Raw genomic sequence first — 15702 nt, forward strand, 5'->3', positions numbered from 1 at the left:
ACAACAAGGTGTGCTGCACATCAGAGAGGCTTTGAAGACCAGTGTAATGACTGGCCAGGCTTCAGTGTGACAGTTGTGTGTGTTTCTCCTTGATGCAAATCCACCCCCTTTGTTGATTTTAATTCCCAGTAAGCCAATCACCCTCCCACCTTCAAAATAAAGTAACTATTGTTTTGATACCATGCATTCTTTTTTTAATAATTAAAACATAAATGAGATAACGGACAAGATAGCCCGGATGGGGTGGGCGAGGAGGGAAGGACAAGGCCATATGTTTATTGTAGTCACATTAAAAATCAAACTGTTTGAATGACAGCCTTTTGTTGCTTGGGCCATTCTCTGGAGTGGAGTGTCTGGGTGCCCGGAGCCTCCTCCCCCACACCCCCCGTGTTCTTGGGCATCTGGGTGATGCAGATATGGAACTTGGGGAGGAGGCCATGCAGTTATACAGTGGATGCACTGGGGGTCTGCGCTCTTGTTGGATTTCTTGCCGCTTCAACAGATGCTTCATCATGTCTGTTTGCTCCCCCATTAGCCTCAGTATTGTGTCCTGCCTCTGCTCTTCATACTCACTTAATTCTTTCCTGGCTTCTGCCACTGAATTCCTCCATGCATTAAGCTGTGCCCTATCAGTGTGGAAGGACTGCATGAGCTCAGAAAACATGTCATAATGAGTGTGGGGTTTTTTTGCCTTCTAATCTGAGATAACCTCAAGGATGGAGATGATGGGGGAGCATAGAAACATTTGCACCGGGGGGAGATAAAAAGAGAGAGTAAAATTTAAGATGATACATTTCTGAGAACACAAAAGAGACTTTCATAGTGAATCAAGCAATTCACAGCAGACAGCATATGTGCTTTAGGTACAAGGCTGCATTTTGCCTTTTATATTGAGCACCTGCTAGTAGGGTGACACATCACACATGGCTGGGCAACAGAATTCGGTTTCCAGGCAGCCATGCTAAGCCTTTTGTGACGTGGGGTTGGCTTCCTACACCTTCATAACATATGCAAATACTTTCAAACTGCAGCACCCTCCTTTTCCAGAGCAAGCAATGGGTTGGGTTTCATATTTAAAAAGAGGGGCTGTGGTTTTTGGGTGGATGTGCAGCACACACCTATCCCCACTGCACGGTGTGGCTATTCTCTGGGATGATCCCTTCACCCCTCCACCCCCCTCGCCATGTGGCTATTCCCTGGGATGATCCCTTTTGGCCAAGTACAAACAGTCCAGCAGGAATGGGGTCCTTTTACTGTTCCCTTACAAAAATTCCCCTATTTCATCCAGGTGACCATGAATGATATCACTCTCCTGAGGCTAATACAGAAAGATGTAGACCGAATGTTGCTTGATTGTGTCCAAAATCCACGACCATTCGCTGCCATGCTTTGTGCTGCAGTGATTCCAGAATACTTGCTACTGGCTTGGCGTGGTAAAGTGTCCTACTGTGAATGACGAAATAAGGCAGCCCTCCCCAGGAACCTTCTGCAAAGGCTTTCAGAGTACCTCCAGGAGAGCTTCATGGAGATGTCCCTGGAGGATTCCTGCTCCATCCCCAGACATGTGAACAGACTTCTCCAGCTGTACTGGTCACGAATGCATCCCAATTGTTTCTATCAGTGTATAAAAGCGAGGTCGCAGAAGAGGGTGTCTTTCCATAGCTTAGGAGGGAATAGAAAACCCCACTGTTCACTGAGCTCCGGGGAGCTAGGACCGTGCTTTGTTGACAATAAACCTGGCTGAGTGTCTTCACTGATGAACCGAGTCTGTGGTCTCTTTGGGAAGTTGGATCAAGATCTGCTGTGCCAGCTATCTACAGAGAGCTGGCACAACACAACACACATATGCAGCCACCAATTGACAAGATGGGGTAGATGGACTTTGAAAAGTCAAATAGGTGCCCAGACTTCATGTTTCCAAACAATAATAACAAAAATCAAATTTGCATGTTGGTTAGAAACAGAAGGTTTAAATATTTTGACTATTTCTACTGTAGTCAATAATGGGGTTAACATTTGTTTTTGTTGTATATCTGCTATTACCGAGTCTCCTTTTACAGTTTTCTTGTATGATGTTTTCATGCCTTTTATCAGTATGGATCACTAGTTATTCCCTAGCTTAGTTTATATCATACATTAACTTTGATTATATCAGTTTCTGGAGATTATTTATGCAGCAGTTATTGACTCAAACCAGTTTGCTTGACTGTGAATATTATATTTAAAAAATGATTGTGAGGAACTAATTAGTTGCAATCAGATTGCTGGATTTCATTAAAAAAGGACCTGCTGACAGTGTTTTCTTTTCTTAGGCACATTTTATATAATATTGATAAATTTTGTCACCATTATACTCACTACAACCATAGAATCAAGGGAAGTATCCTCAGGATTAAATCAATGTAATCATTATTTTAATCATGAGTGATCTGATAAATTAGTGTCAGCTCAGATTAATTTGCAGAAATACTTGTTGTACTGCTGTTTGTGAGATGCAGTTGAATGCATAATGGCTGGCTGCAGCTTTTGCATACAGTCACTTCCCCACGAGTATGTAATTAATTTCCTTGAGCTGCTCTGTAAACCTTTTTAATATACACTGTATTGAAAGCATTCAAAGATCAGTAGAATAAAATGAACCACAAAATAAAGTTCCCATAGCTCCAGGGCCTTGAGTTACACTTGCTGTTCCAAGGAACAGGCTAAATAATGAAATGAAAAAGCCATTGATCCATTGTTATATGCACAGCAGCATCACAAGATGGTTCTGCAGTCAACACTGTACTTTAAAACACAAATATTTATAACTTTTTCAGTGGCTCAAAGAATCTGTTCTTAAGATACTAATGGGGAGAACTAAGCTATGTTTACCTGACAAAAAAAATCATAATGATAAAGACGTGGATTAATTGACACACAGTACAAATATAGGCATAAAATTTCCAAAATACAATGCAGAAGTAATTTATCAGAAAAGAAAGAGGAAACTACCAATGAAGCTATAAGTTAAATTATTTAATAGTTTTGTATACTGTCCTTCACAACTGAGGTGTGACAGATTCTGAGGGAACTAATTAGGGTATAATGGATCACCGAGTCCTAAAGTTATCCCGTGTTGTAGGTGTGGTCCCTTTATCTTTCTCCTATAACTATATAATTGAAGGGCACATTCATGCATCAGTTTGAACCAAATTTTAACTCAACTTGTAATGAGGTTTCATCCAGTTCATAACAAGAAGGGAAGGATTGTTCCTTACAATCTCTTGCTGCTTCCCTGGGCCGCTCCTATCTTTCTCCTGTTTACAATTTCTCTTACAGAGCTGCTGCCTCTCCTACTGCTGCTCTGAAGTTCTGTCTCCTTGTGCAACTTCTTCCAAGCAAATTAATGAGGAGCTTCCTCTAGGCCCTTCTCAGCCTCTCTAACAGCACTCTCTACCCTCGCCCTCCCCTACTCCAGAGTCTTTCTCCTACTTTGCGTTGTGCCTAGTTTTAGGGAGTCCCTTCTTCTCAGCTGGGACTGAAATGAAATTAGGCCCGATCCCATCTCCAAGATCTTTTTAATCCTTTATTTGCCAGAGTAGGTTGCACAGCCATCACAGTTCAGTTGAGAGAGAGTGGTCAGAGGAAAACAGTAATTGTTATAATGTCGGAAAGTCCATTTTTCTAGTCAGGATTGTTTCATGTGAGAATCCCCTCACCACCACCCCTTTATGTTTTATGTTTTGAATAGAACTGGTCAAATACTATGCTTCAGCTTCATTATTTGACTTTTTTTTTCCTTTTGTCCAATAGTTTATTTAACAAATCAATTTTTAGGTATTTGACCAGCTGTAGCTTACAAACACCCATGCATCTGAGGAAGTGGGTATTCACCCACAAAAGCTCATGCTCCAAAACGACTGTTAGTCTATAAGGTACCACAGGATTATTTGCTACCCATATCCAAGATACTTTCAAGAAATATAAATAACTAGATCAGCGGTCTGAATCTGGCCCTAAACTGGAAGTTTTTACCACCTCGTGTATGTTTGATAGCTATGTTTAACTACAGCTGACCAGTATCCATGACACAAAACCATCATCACAGTTAGCATCTATGTTGGTAGTCCCAGGAGCAGGAAGTGAATAGGTATGGAGACTGAACTACTCTCATTGTTACTCCTAAGGGTGGTCTTTCTGCTAAAAACTGAGGCACTGGGAAGTCTAGGAAAGAAACAATTAGTGTTAAATTTCTGTCATATGCTGGTGATTTAAAGTTGCATTTTTTTAAATTTATGCAACAATCTTATGTACCTTGCTTTTGAATGCCTCATGGAATGTAAAGTTTTGATCACTCTAAATTCTTATAACCCTGGCCATTGGGGAAACACAGAGAGAGAAAATTCTTGAAAGAACCAGCTCAGAGACTAAAAGAGAATCTGTATTCTCTGTAGATGTGCAGAAAGTCATTCCTGCAAATGTACAGTAGCTGTGTGTAGTGAAGGGAAGATTATTCTCTTGTTGATGTGTGTGCTGAGCTTCCATTAATACTAATGGGAGCTATATTTATATTGAGTGAAGGGAGAATATATTCATAGTGTGCAGCCACTTAGCAAACAGAGGCTTATTTTTAGAGATAACGTGTGACATAACTGAGGAATTCTTAACAGTGGAGTATCCGGGAGCAATACATATTTCATTATTTCCTTATATTTTTCCTCTGTACTGTTTGTTTTTTTCCTGTCAAAAATACCATGCCTTTAACTGTATTTTCTACTGCACCACTAGCCAGTGTTACAATAAGTAAAAATGACCTGCAATGGTGTTATTAAAATGACTAGGCCTACAGTATGTGGTCTTGTTATTAAGGCACAGGACTAACAATCAGAAGAACTGTGTTCTACTGCTGGTCTTGCCACACAATTCTTGTGTGATTTTGGGCAAGTTATTAAAACTGGGTTTCAGTTTTCCTATCTGTAAAATAGGAATAATACCTATGTTACAATGGTATTATGCTAATTCAGGTTTTTAAAGAACTTTCAGATCCTGACATGAAAGGCACTATGCAAGTGCAAAGCTTTATTTATCATTATAATAATATAATATCACGTGTCTGTATATGAAAATATGTAGTGATATTCAAGTATTATTTTTCTTCTGACTTTTTTTCAAAGTGTTTTATAAACTTTAATTAAGCCTCACTATATCCATATGATGTAGTATTCTTTTTTCAGGAATGGGTCAAAACAGAACCTGGAATCTGAACCCTTTCTAATTAAATTGCAGCAGAGGGATAGGGGATCATATTTAAATCCCTTATTCAGAAGTTATCCCCACGCTTTAGCTTCTATACTAGATCCACAAAAGGCAGGCACAATTTTTTCAGTTCTGGTTCAGATACAACTACAGTCCTGCATGACTAACTGTTTTTATGAGATTACATCCAAGATAATGGAAACCTCAACCTGAGCTGATCTCTCTTTTCCTGCAATCCTGTCTCATTTACTACATGCCTTCCAAACTCTATCACAAATGAGGTGGAGATACTACACACAACAGTCTCATTTGCCACACAAACCTGATTCTTTCTCAGTGTACTGTCTGTTCTGTACCCCGAATGAGGCAGGAGTCCTATGGAAAATATAGTATGTGATTATGTAATTGGAGATTACACACAAGGCACAGGACATTTTATTCTGGCATTTCTGAAGAGTTTTGAGTGTTTGATTTTGCAACCTTAACTTTTTTTTTTAAATGTAGATAAGCCCAGAGCTACACCAGTTAGGTCTCATTGGGAATGTCTATACTGCAGCTGGAAGGTGTGGTTCCCAGCATGGTTAGACAGATTCATGGTTAGACACCTTGAACAGAGCTAGTGCACTAAAATAGCCCTGTGGATGCTACAGCTCAGGCAGTTGCTCAGACTAGTCACCCAAGTTTGGACTCAGCGCATCGGGTGGGCTTGGACTTGGAGCTGCTAGCCCAAGTTGCTGCCTGGGCTGCAGTATCACACTAATAATTTTAGCATAGTGGCTCAAGCAGTGCTAGTGCTAATCTGTTTATCCAGGCTGAGAGTGACACTTTCCAGCTTCAGCGCAGGCATAGCTACTAAGATCTAAGACCCCACTTTTGATCTACTATACCAGTCCTGGTCCTACTGAATTCAGCAGGTGTTTTACTGTTCAGCTAGTATTTGTCCACACACATTTCTTTAAAATATATGTTCTCAAGTTATTCTTAAAGAAAAATATCCTTCAGTGCTTACTCGGGAGAATGTCCTATTGAAATCCAGAGAAACCTTTTTGGAAAGGAATGAATTAAAATAGAACTTATTTACACTATATATATCACCTATATTTAATATACCAATTTCGACTATGTCAAAATATAGGCTGGGCAACAGAATCACTGAAAGAGATCTTAAGTTTTTAAATGACTACATTAAATATTACTCAACAACCATGACCATGTTACAATAAGGCCAATGCTATATTGAGAGAATCATTAGGAAATCAAATATATCTTCTTCTCTATTTAACATTAGTTACCCTTCAATTTGGAGTACTGCTTTCAGTTTTGGGCAGTACAGTTTTAAAAAGACAAACATACTAAAGAAAGTTCAAAGCAGAGCAAAACCAAAACAAAAAACCTGCAACTCAATGGGCGTATCAGTTTAAGACCTCCCACTGGGCCTGATTCTTCACTGTCTTGTGCAGTCAAAGTGTGTACAATTGTGCGAAGTGGTTGTTGTGGGGGTTTGATTTGTTTTGCTTTACAATCATTTATCACTCCCTTTGCACAATGATTACTCAAGATGTAAGACAGTGGTGAACCAAGTCCATAAGGAATATTGGAAAGAGGATAAAAATATCATTGGTATTTGAAAAAAAGGACACACAGTAATGGGTCTAAACTGCACCAGGGAAAATTTATGCTAAATGCTATATTAAAAAAACTTTTCTAGCTACAGGAAGAAATACACAACTAAGCTAGCTACTAAAAGAAATTGTAGAATCACCATCACTGGAGATATTCAAGGCTGGACTTGACACCCACTTATCAAGACTGGCTTAGGGATAATGAAAACAATCCTACCCTTATGCAGATGGTAGACTAAATGACCAGCTAGCCATTCTTTCCAACTCAAAGCAATATATATTTCTTGTCAGTGGGATAAATCTAGGTTTCCAGGAAGCCATTTGATATTTATAATTCCTTGATCGTCACTACAGTGCTGCTCTTTGTACTATATATTGAAAAGTTTTAAATTACAAGTTCTTTTAATTAAAAAAGACCAACAACAATAACAACTTCCTTAATAAGAAGAGATGTCCAGAAGTTTTTAATTGTTCAGTGATAAAATCCTAAACATGTTGCATGGAAAATTTGGTCCAGTGAAGAAAGATTAATAATATTGGTTTTTATGTCTTTAGACCGTAAGATCCAAATTTCCAATTCTGGGGCAGATTGTTCAGTTCAATAAAACATTATAACTCTTCATGCTGTAAACAAAACATATGACTGAAGACCACAGAACGGTTTTAGCCGTGCAGTCAATAATTAGGGGACAAATAAATGTGTCCAGAAATTTTAAATTTGAAAGAAAAAACAAAGTTTCTGTAACAAACTGGCAATCTCAATTTTCTCTTAAAGCAGTTCACATACAGAATCTGGTCCAAACTTACTCCCTTGCTGAGGATTCATTTATTGCTAAGCTACGTAAACCTCAGCCTAAGATTTTAATGATAAGTTTTCAATTCCTACCCTTAGTTTCTTCTGCCTAGAAGAGACACGTAAATCCTTATCTGATAATCAGCTGACACTAACAGGATCCAATTGTCTGACATCAGGGTGAGTCAGCAGAAGAGATTTATCTCTTTATGCACTGTCCTAGAACTTGAGATCAGGGTAATTCAGCAGAACTCTTCATCTTTTCTGAGGATCCTAGAACCAGACACTTTGTTATAGTTTCACAGTATATCAAAGAGAAGTGTTATTTACAATCATTTTATATATCTATAATTTCATATTTTATTTATCAGTTTGATTTATGTTTCTTTTCTTAGGATCCACATGGTTGATCTCTATGCTTATATTCTGCTTTCTTGATATGTGCAGAGCACCCTTTAGAATGTCAGTGGGTGTTTCATATATCTAGACAGTGCAGACTATAGGAGATGACGTTTGCCATGTGGACCTGAGAGGAGAAGTTTGCCCTAAGATAGTTCCTTTCATTAAGTTATTCTTACACAGCAGTAGTCACTTCTATTTTAAAGGAAAATGAACCTCATTGATAATGTTATGGAACAAAATTTGCCAATGAATTACCTGGTTTCATCTGCATAGATATCGCCATCAAACATTCAATCAATGATACAAAAAAGGGGTGTATCTGTTCAAAGTAACACAAAAGATCCCAATCTAAGTTTCTCTAATGCAAGTTTCCATTATAAAGAACCCAGTTAAAAAGATTAATCACAGAGCACTTTCAAAATCATAGCATTCCAGATGTATAGATATTTGTGTAGTTGACGTTATTTACTACTGCAATTTTGTGGAGCAAATCAATTAGGGCTGTTTGGAAATATGGGGGCAGCTCTAGACATTTCACTGCCCCAAGCACGGTGGCATGCCATGGGGGGGCACTCTGCCGGTCACAGTCCTGTGGCTCCGGTGGACCTCCCGCAGGCGTGCCTCCGCCGGTCCCACGGCTCAGGTGGACCTCCTGCAGGCATGTCTGCGGAGGGTCCTCTGGTCCCGGCAGAGCGTCCCCCGCAGCATGCCACCCCAAGCATGCACTTGGCGTGCTGGAGTCTGGAGCAGCCCCTGGGAAATATGGTTAATTTTGAGAAGCCTCAACACACAAAAAATGTGATCACAATCCAGTTTGTCAGATATTTAGGGAAAAAATAGATATATAACCATGGATATAATAAGATCATGCTGTTTTCACATATTCAAATTAAAATAATTCTGTTATTTTTAATGTTTAATTTAAAATACATTTTTATCTTTGAACTGATCTGTTTTAATACTGATGGACAAAATGACTATGTTGTTAGGTACTTAATTATTACTAGAAATTATGACTAATAAAGTCTTTTTTGTTTTTATTTTTAGTTTGGTAGTCACAAAGGAAACAGACAGTGCAAGATCTCGTAGCATGCCAATGTCGCCATCTGATTTCCTGGATAAATTAATGGGTAGGATGTCAGGCTATGATGCAAGAATCAGACCAAATTTCAAAGGTAATTTTGAAAACTGATTCACTTTAATTTAACATTGTCTTTGATGCAAATGTGTGTTTTGGAGAAAATTTAAAAGCAAAACAAATGTACTCAGCCATGCTCATCTAACCTTGACTTTGGTCATTCAAATTTCAGCAAAAACATGGTCTACGGTTTGTTGACGTTTGTGTAGATGCCAAAATACTACTAAAGTTTAGTACTCTTTTAATATTTTAGCATGATATGTATATAGTATAACTTAAAGAACTAAAAGGAACACATAAGATGGTCACAGCTACATTTTTTTCCCATATTTTTGATGTATGCTCATGAATCAAATAGGGATGTGCATGCATCTAAATAATTAGTATCAGAGTACTTCCTGTATGTCCATACAGGATACAGCATCTAGGACCACTTTAATACTAGTGCTAATAATAAAGAGCATACCATGTAGTTGGTGAATGCATTTAAGATAGAAAACATTAGGAGCTATCCTCTTCCTGTCACTGACTGTACCTATGGCTCTCCAATAGTCTTCTGTCACCCTTTTAATAGGCTTCCAACAAGCTCTGTGACCCTCAATTTGCTTAGGTAGAATGTTGAAACTTTAGGGGCATTCTCAATAGTACAGAGTTTAAGAATTCTATATAAATTTATGAAACAATTTAAAAATATTTTAATCAAGTTAATCATCTGTACCTTCAGTAAAATAACAGAATACTTCTCAAATACAGATTGTGTGTGGAGGGAAAAAATCTCCTGCAAATAAAAACCCTACTAGTGTTCCTTTGCATTAGCTTTTCCTCCTCTGTGCCCTTCTTCCTGTTTTCAGGAAGTGTTCTCTCCTCTCTTTTCAAGATATTTTCTGTACATCACGTTATCTCCACTTCTCAGAACATCTATCTCACCACCCTTCTCAATCTCACCTCTTGTTCATCACTGCGTTTTAATGTTTTTAATTTTACTGGTGTTCAGAAACTTGACTAGCTACAACCCTGAAGTTATAGGTACTGGATGCTATTTATTTACTTTCCTTTACTATGGTTTGCCCAATGAATCTGGCTGGCAAGAGGAGAATGAGTTGTCTGTCAAGCTGCTTCTCAGTCAATCAACCTTAAAAAGATAGAACAGTAAATAAAACTAATCTCAAATAATTTACTTCTATCTGGAAACATCGAAGTTGCAGTTGGTGAGTAGAAGTGAAATTCCTCAGAATATGTTCCTGACACCTTAGTTTAAACAACAAATGTGTATCGAAAATATTCATCAAACAAATCATGCCAAAAGATATGTATTATTTTGATCAATATACAATATTTGCTATGGCTAGGAAACAAGTTCCTTAGAGATTGATGGATTGTTTGCCAGTTGCATGCCTCAGAAAATAGAAACTATTGGCTTCTTACTTAGGAGGAAATAACCCTGGTATAAAACAGAACTTGTACAATAACAATAGATTAGTTCCACTTAAAATATTACTTCCCTGTGTGTGTGGAATCTTTCTATTTATTTGCCTCCTTATTAAAGGTGTTCTCAACTGTATACCATAGCTATTCCTTTTAGCATGTAAATTTCAAGTTCAATCTAAGTCTTGGATTGCATTGCCTGGTCTTATTTGCTGGAGGTCCTCTTTTGTGCAGCACAGCTTTTCTTTAAATCTAAGGTGAAGCTGTGCTGCACAAAAGAGGACCTCTGGCAAATGAGACCAAGCAATGCAATCTCTTTCCTCTTTTTCTTTGAATCTTCTAAGACTCCATGGGTGAGTATTGTAAAAACTCAGGACAGATAGCTGCAAGGGTAGGGGGTAGAAAACAGTCCAAGAAGGGTAAAAGGCCCTCCTCCCTGTCAATTGAGGAGGGGTGACTACAAGTCAATTAGGATCAGCTGAGAGAGAGTTACCTGAGATCAATGAAGATCAGCTGATTCCAACTAAGGGCTGGAACTTGAGACCTTTTTAAACCCTCCCCTGTTGGGAAGAGAGAAGGGGAAGTCAAGCTGCCAATAGGTGAGAAGCAGCAAGATAGCAAGCCTCACCATGAGAGGAGGCTGCATTCCCTCCCATAAGGGAGAAAAACAAGCATAAAAGACCGGCTGAGAGAAGGCACCGACTGCCTCTGTGCAGCCAAGAGGGACTGTTTTACCCCAAGCCTGTCTTGCCAAGGCTAAAAGCAACTGAGGTTGGTGAGACCGAGAAGATGCCTTGCAAGAGTATATAAAAGCAAGAATCTTATAACTTAGCAATTCCTTTGGGGATTGGATTTTGGTATTTGTCATGGGCACCATGTAATCACAATCTTCTGAGAAGGCTACAGTGTGGAAGGGTCAGATGTTCAGCAATTAGTGGATTCAGTATGGTGCTTCTTGAATATATAATTCAAAGGATTGGGAGACCCTTTTTTGGTAACCATCTGACTGTAAAGAGACAAAAACTTAATTCAACATTGATTTGTTGTTTCTTAAAAGTGTACTCTGTAAATTTTCTAGACAGCTATGCAATTTGAATAAATTTGCCAAGAAAGATTCAGATCTATTGCTAATAAATATCTCCTTAAACTACTTTGCCACTTTCTTGCTATTATTATTCTAAGAACAAGTATGAACAAGTGTGAACATGTGGAACTTCATGCCATTTGGACTTTGTAATTTATCAACAATTAAGATATGAAACAAGTACTAGTATGAAATCTCAGACTATCAACCCTGGTATAACTAGAAATTGAATCACTTTCTATTAAAATTCCTAGACACAGAAGATACTATATTCTTTGACTACCAACTGCATGTAATACTTAATCTTCATAATTACACTTCTTGTTTCTGACTGCTTTGTGTTTGTGAAGCAATACACAAGATAATCACGTTTTTGTTCAATAGAAGAGAGGGATTAAGCAATATTTTTGAAGAGGTCCAATATTAGTTCTAACTCTAAAATATGGAAATTTGGAAACATCTTTGGGTATGGATGAGAATACGGGAGAAGAATCCCTGGTAAAAGCTTGTCCTAATTATAGAATATTTAAGACTATGCCAAAATGGACCATAGCAAGTGCCTCACTCAATGAGAGGAGGAGAGGGACTCTTGCCTTTGGAGTCCATGTTATGTTTTTTCCACTCCTTCAGTTGTGGTGAAAAGCACTAGGTATGAATGCACCACTGTCTTCCAAATCTGGGTCCAGTCCTGAAGTCCTTATCTATTCAAAGCTGTCAATGTCTGAATACAGAATTTTCAACAAGTTAGATGCTCAGGATCAGGCTCTCTGTCACGAACAGGCCTTTTGTACATAGGAATGTAAAGGGATGAGCTGTAGCTATTTTAGGAATAATGCAATGGGTCAAACCGTGCCTCTGTGGGTCACAACTGAGAATAACAAATTCAGGACAAACTGCTTAGAAATAGGGCAGACACACTCCAAAACTGGTGGTTATTCTCCCATAAAATATACCAAACCAGCAACGAAAGTAAACTTCTGTTTTACCACACTGGCTAACAAGAAGTCAGACAAGCAGTTTTTATTTATTTATGAAAAGAAAGAAAGAAAGGTGAGAGTTAAAATTGGTTAAAGGAATCAAATACATACAATAAATGCAAAGTTCTTGGATCAGGCTTGTAGCAGTGATGGAATAAACTGCTGGCTTGTTAAGTCTCTGGTGGCTTCCAAATCATTGGAAGGTCCTCAGTTCCTTGGTTAGAATGATCCCATTAGTACAAGTTCATCATAGTCCAGAGGTTTGAGCAGGAAAGAGGCAAAATGGAGACTTTTTTTAGGGCCTTTTATAGCTTCTGTGGAGGGGAATCCATTATTTCAAACAAAGTGCTCAACACAGCTACTGGAAAATTACAGGTAGAAAGATGGTATTTGGAGTCACATGAGCAAGTCACATGTCCATGCATGAGTTCACTTAGTCACAGCAGTTGTTTACCTGAAAGTCCATCAGGCATGGATGGGAGTCTTTCATGGTCCATTGTAAGTTAAGTGTCCCTTGATGGGCCACTTAACTTGAATAGTCCCTTCAAGATATGCAGGCTAAATACCTTGTGGGCCTTACCATAGGAGCAAACACATTTAAAATACAGGTATAGAGCCAATGCTCATAACTTCAAAAATTAAAATGATACATGCATACAAATAGCATAATCATATTTAGAAAATCATAACTTTTCTAGTGACACCTTACTTGACATACTTTTGTATAAGATTTGTTGCAATTATATAACAGTGGTAACAGTTATCTACGTGGTTATATTTTAATCAGATAACATTACAGTCATTACCTGCTTTATAATTTCCAACATCTCTGCTGATGATCGTGGAAAACTTACAGTAGCATGATGCAAGATACATGATGTCTTACTTATTATAAAATTTAATATTGAATGGTTCACTTTTAAAAGATAACTATTTTAAAAAACATCAGTCATAAGTTGATTATTAGGTATTTCATCATAACACTGAGAAAGTATTGCTAAGATAGTCACTGAAGTGCAATACAGGGCAACAATATTAAACTTTGGAAACACAGTACATGTTTAAATATTAAAGCTAACTCTGATTTACAATATTAAAATCAGTGTTTCCCTGTTTCTCAAAGCTGATATACTGTTCTGGAATACTTGGGTTAGTTATTCTTATCATTTGGTGGTCAAGTGGGAACACTACACAAAAAGCACCTAAAGTTTTGACATAAAGGACACTTGGCCCCATTTTGTCATTCCTGAATTCGCCTGTTTTCCCTGCACCTCACTCTGAGTTAGTCATAGAAGCAAGCACTACTTCTTCAAGGTTAAACAAGATAAAACTAACTCATCATGGTATTTTGGAGAGTATAGAAAACAAATTTATCCTGCAAGTGCAGAAATTTGGGAAGAGGTAGGAGAGCCTTGTTCAATCTGACTATTTCCATCTTTCTTGTCATATGTTGCTTCTCTTGTATGTAGAGGCTTTGTAGGAGAAAGCTTGCAACTCTCCACTCAAGTAGCCTCCATCATCTATATACTTAAGCCTGCTATCACTTCTTAGAATGCAGCAAAATTTCCTCTCACTCTGTAAATCAACCTAGGGAAACTCAGATACTGCTAATCTCTGGGAATACAGTGCTCTCTTCCTGTCTATCAGAGTAACAGTGACCCAGTAAACAATAGCTCTCCAAATCTGAATGTGGAAGTGTCAAATGAGAATCCTTCCATTCTTAACATTCTGTGAGAGGATTAGATTTGCACTATCTAGACAGAATAAAGCCCAAGAGTTTGGCAGTTACCACAGAGGAACTTTTCATATTGATGTAGAGTATAGGCAATTATTTCAATTTTCATTTGATACAAATTGAGATACTTTTCTTTTTTAAATAATTTCATGTACCATATAGTAAAATCCATACTGGGGGCTTACTCCTTTAACCCATCTGTCCTAATCATTTCTTATATGGAGACTGACTCCACTTTGGATTTTGCTTTACTTAATTTACATTTTTAAAGTCCATATGGTTTCTTCCATCTAAGAATAATCTGCTTGTTTTACATCACAGAAGTGTTCCTACTTCCCATTTCTTCTGTGTGCATCGACAAAATATAGGAATATACTCCACATGCTATCAACTCCAACTTTGTTAAAATGTTATTTTTCTCTCACCTCTTATTTCCTACCTGTATAATTAACTTATCACATTAAGAAATTTAGATTCAGATCCTAGTAAATTGAACTAAACAATCTAGGATCACTTAGGAAAGCAGGAACGTGTGTTAACCTATGACTAGAAAGGACATTCCCTATGTATATCTATCTCTTGGTTTCTAAATGTGTTAGACAAATTATTATATTTAAATATTTTGCTAATTTTTACTTATGGAACTGTGCATCTGATCCAGAGCATTATTTTGTTGTTTTTCTTCAATAACTGATATGCCATTGGGTACACTATAAAATTTCATTAGGTTCTTTTTCGAAGTAGACTGCAGCATGTTGAATTGGAAATGATAGAATGCACTGATATATAAACAATCTGATGTATCTTGGAACTGGAATTTACTAGTGCACACACATTGGATAACTTCACAACCCAGTGGCAGCCATTAAGTATGGTCCCCTGAAATCACCTTCCCATTCCCTCCTACTACTTGCAACCTTCCTTGGCCCCAGTCATATCTTGCATTGAAACTCAAGAAACATGAGATAAGGCAGCTTTAATTTTTTAAATTAGTAAATTAAATGCCATCATTGTCAAAGTGACTGAAAAATTGGTACCTTCTTACCCAATGGATCTGCTTCCTGTATGTACTCAGTGAAGTAAACAGAGAAAGATACCTTTTAGTGCTTTTTTCTTCTGTACTTCACTTCAGAGCCAATACAAGAAAAGAACCCAGCTTGGCTTTCAAATTCTAAACTGAGTTAAATAATAAGAATGATGATTGGGCTAGCAGTTAGAAGAAAAAATTTCGCTAATTAATAAAGTAAATATGATATGGAAGTAATAGAGAAACTGTAACATCAAATCCCAT

The 15702-nt window shown here is 37.7% G+C and overlaps 1 protein-coding gene across 1 annotated transcript in view; it reads left to right on the forward strand.

The window, feature by feature from the left end:
* Positions 1 to 15702, forward strand: part of GLRA3 (glycine receptor alpha 3) — a 154192-nt gene that overhangs the window by 20454 nt on the left and 118036 nt on the right. The window contains exon 2 of the mRNA XM_030564998.1: positions 9100 to 9227. Coding sequence (XP_030420858.1) covers positions 9100 to 9227 — 128 coding nt within the window. The remainder of the gene's footprint in view (positions 1 to 9099; positions 9228 to 15702) is intronic.

The sequence above is a fragment of the Gopherus evgoodei genome, chromosome 5 (genome assembly GCF_007399415.2).
Source record: "Gopherus evgoodei ecotype Sinaloan lineage chromosome 5, rGopEvg1_v1.p, whole genome shotgun sequence".
NCBI lineage: Eukaryota > Metazoa > Chordata > Testudines > Testudinidae > Gopherus > Gopherus evgoodei.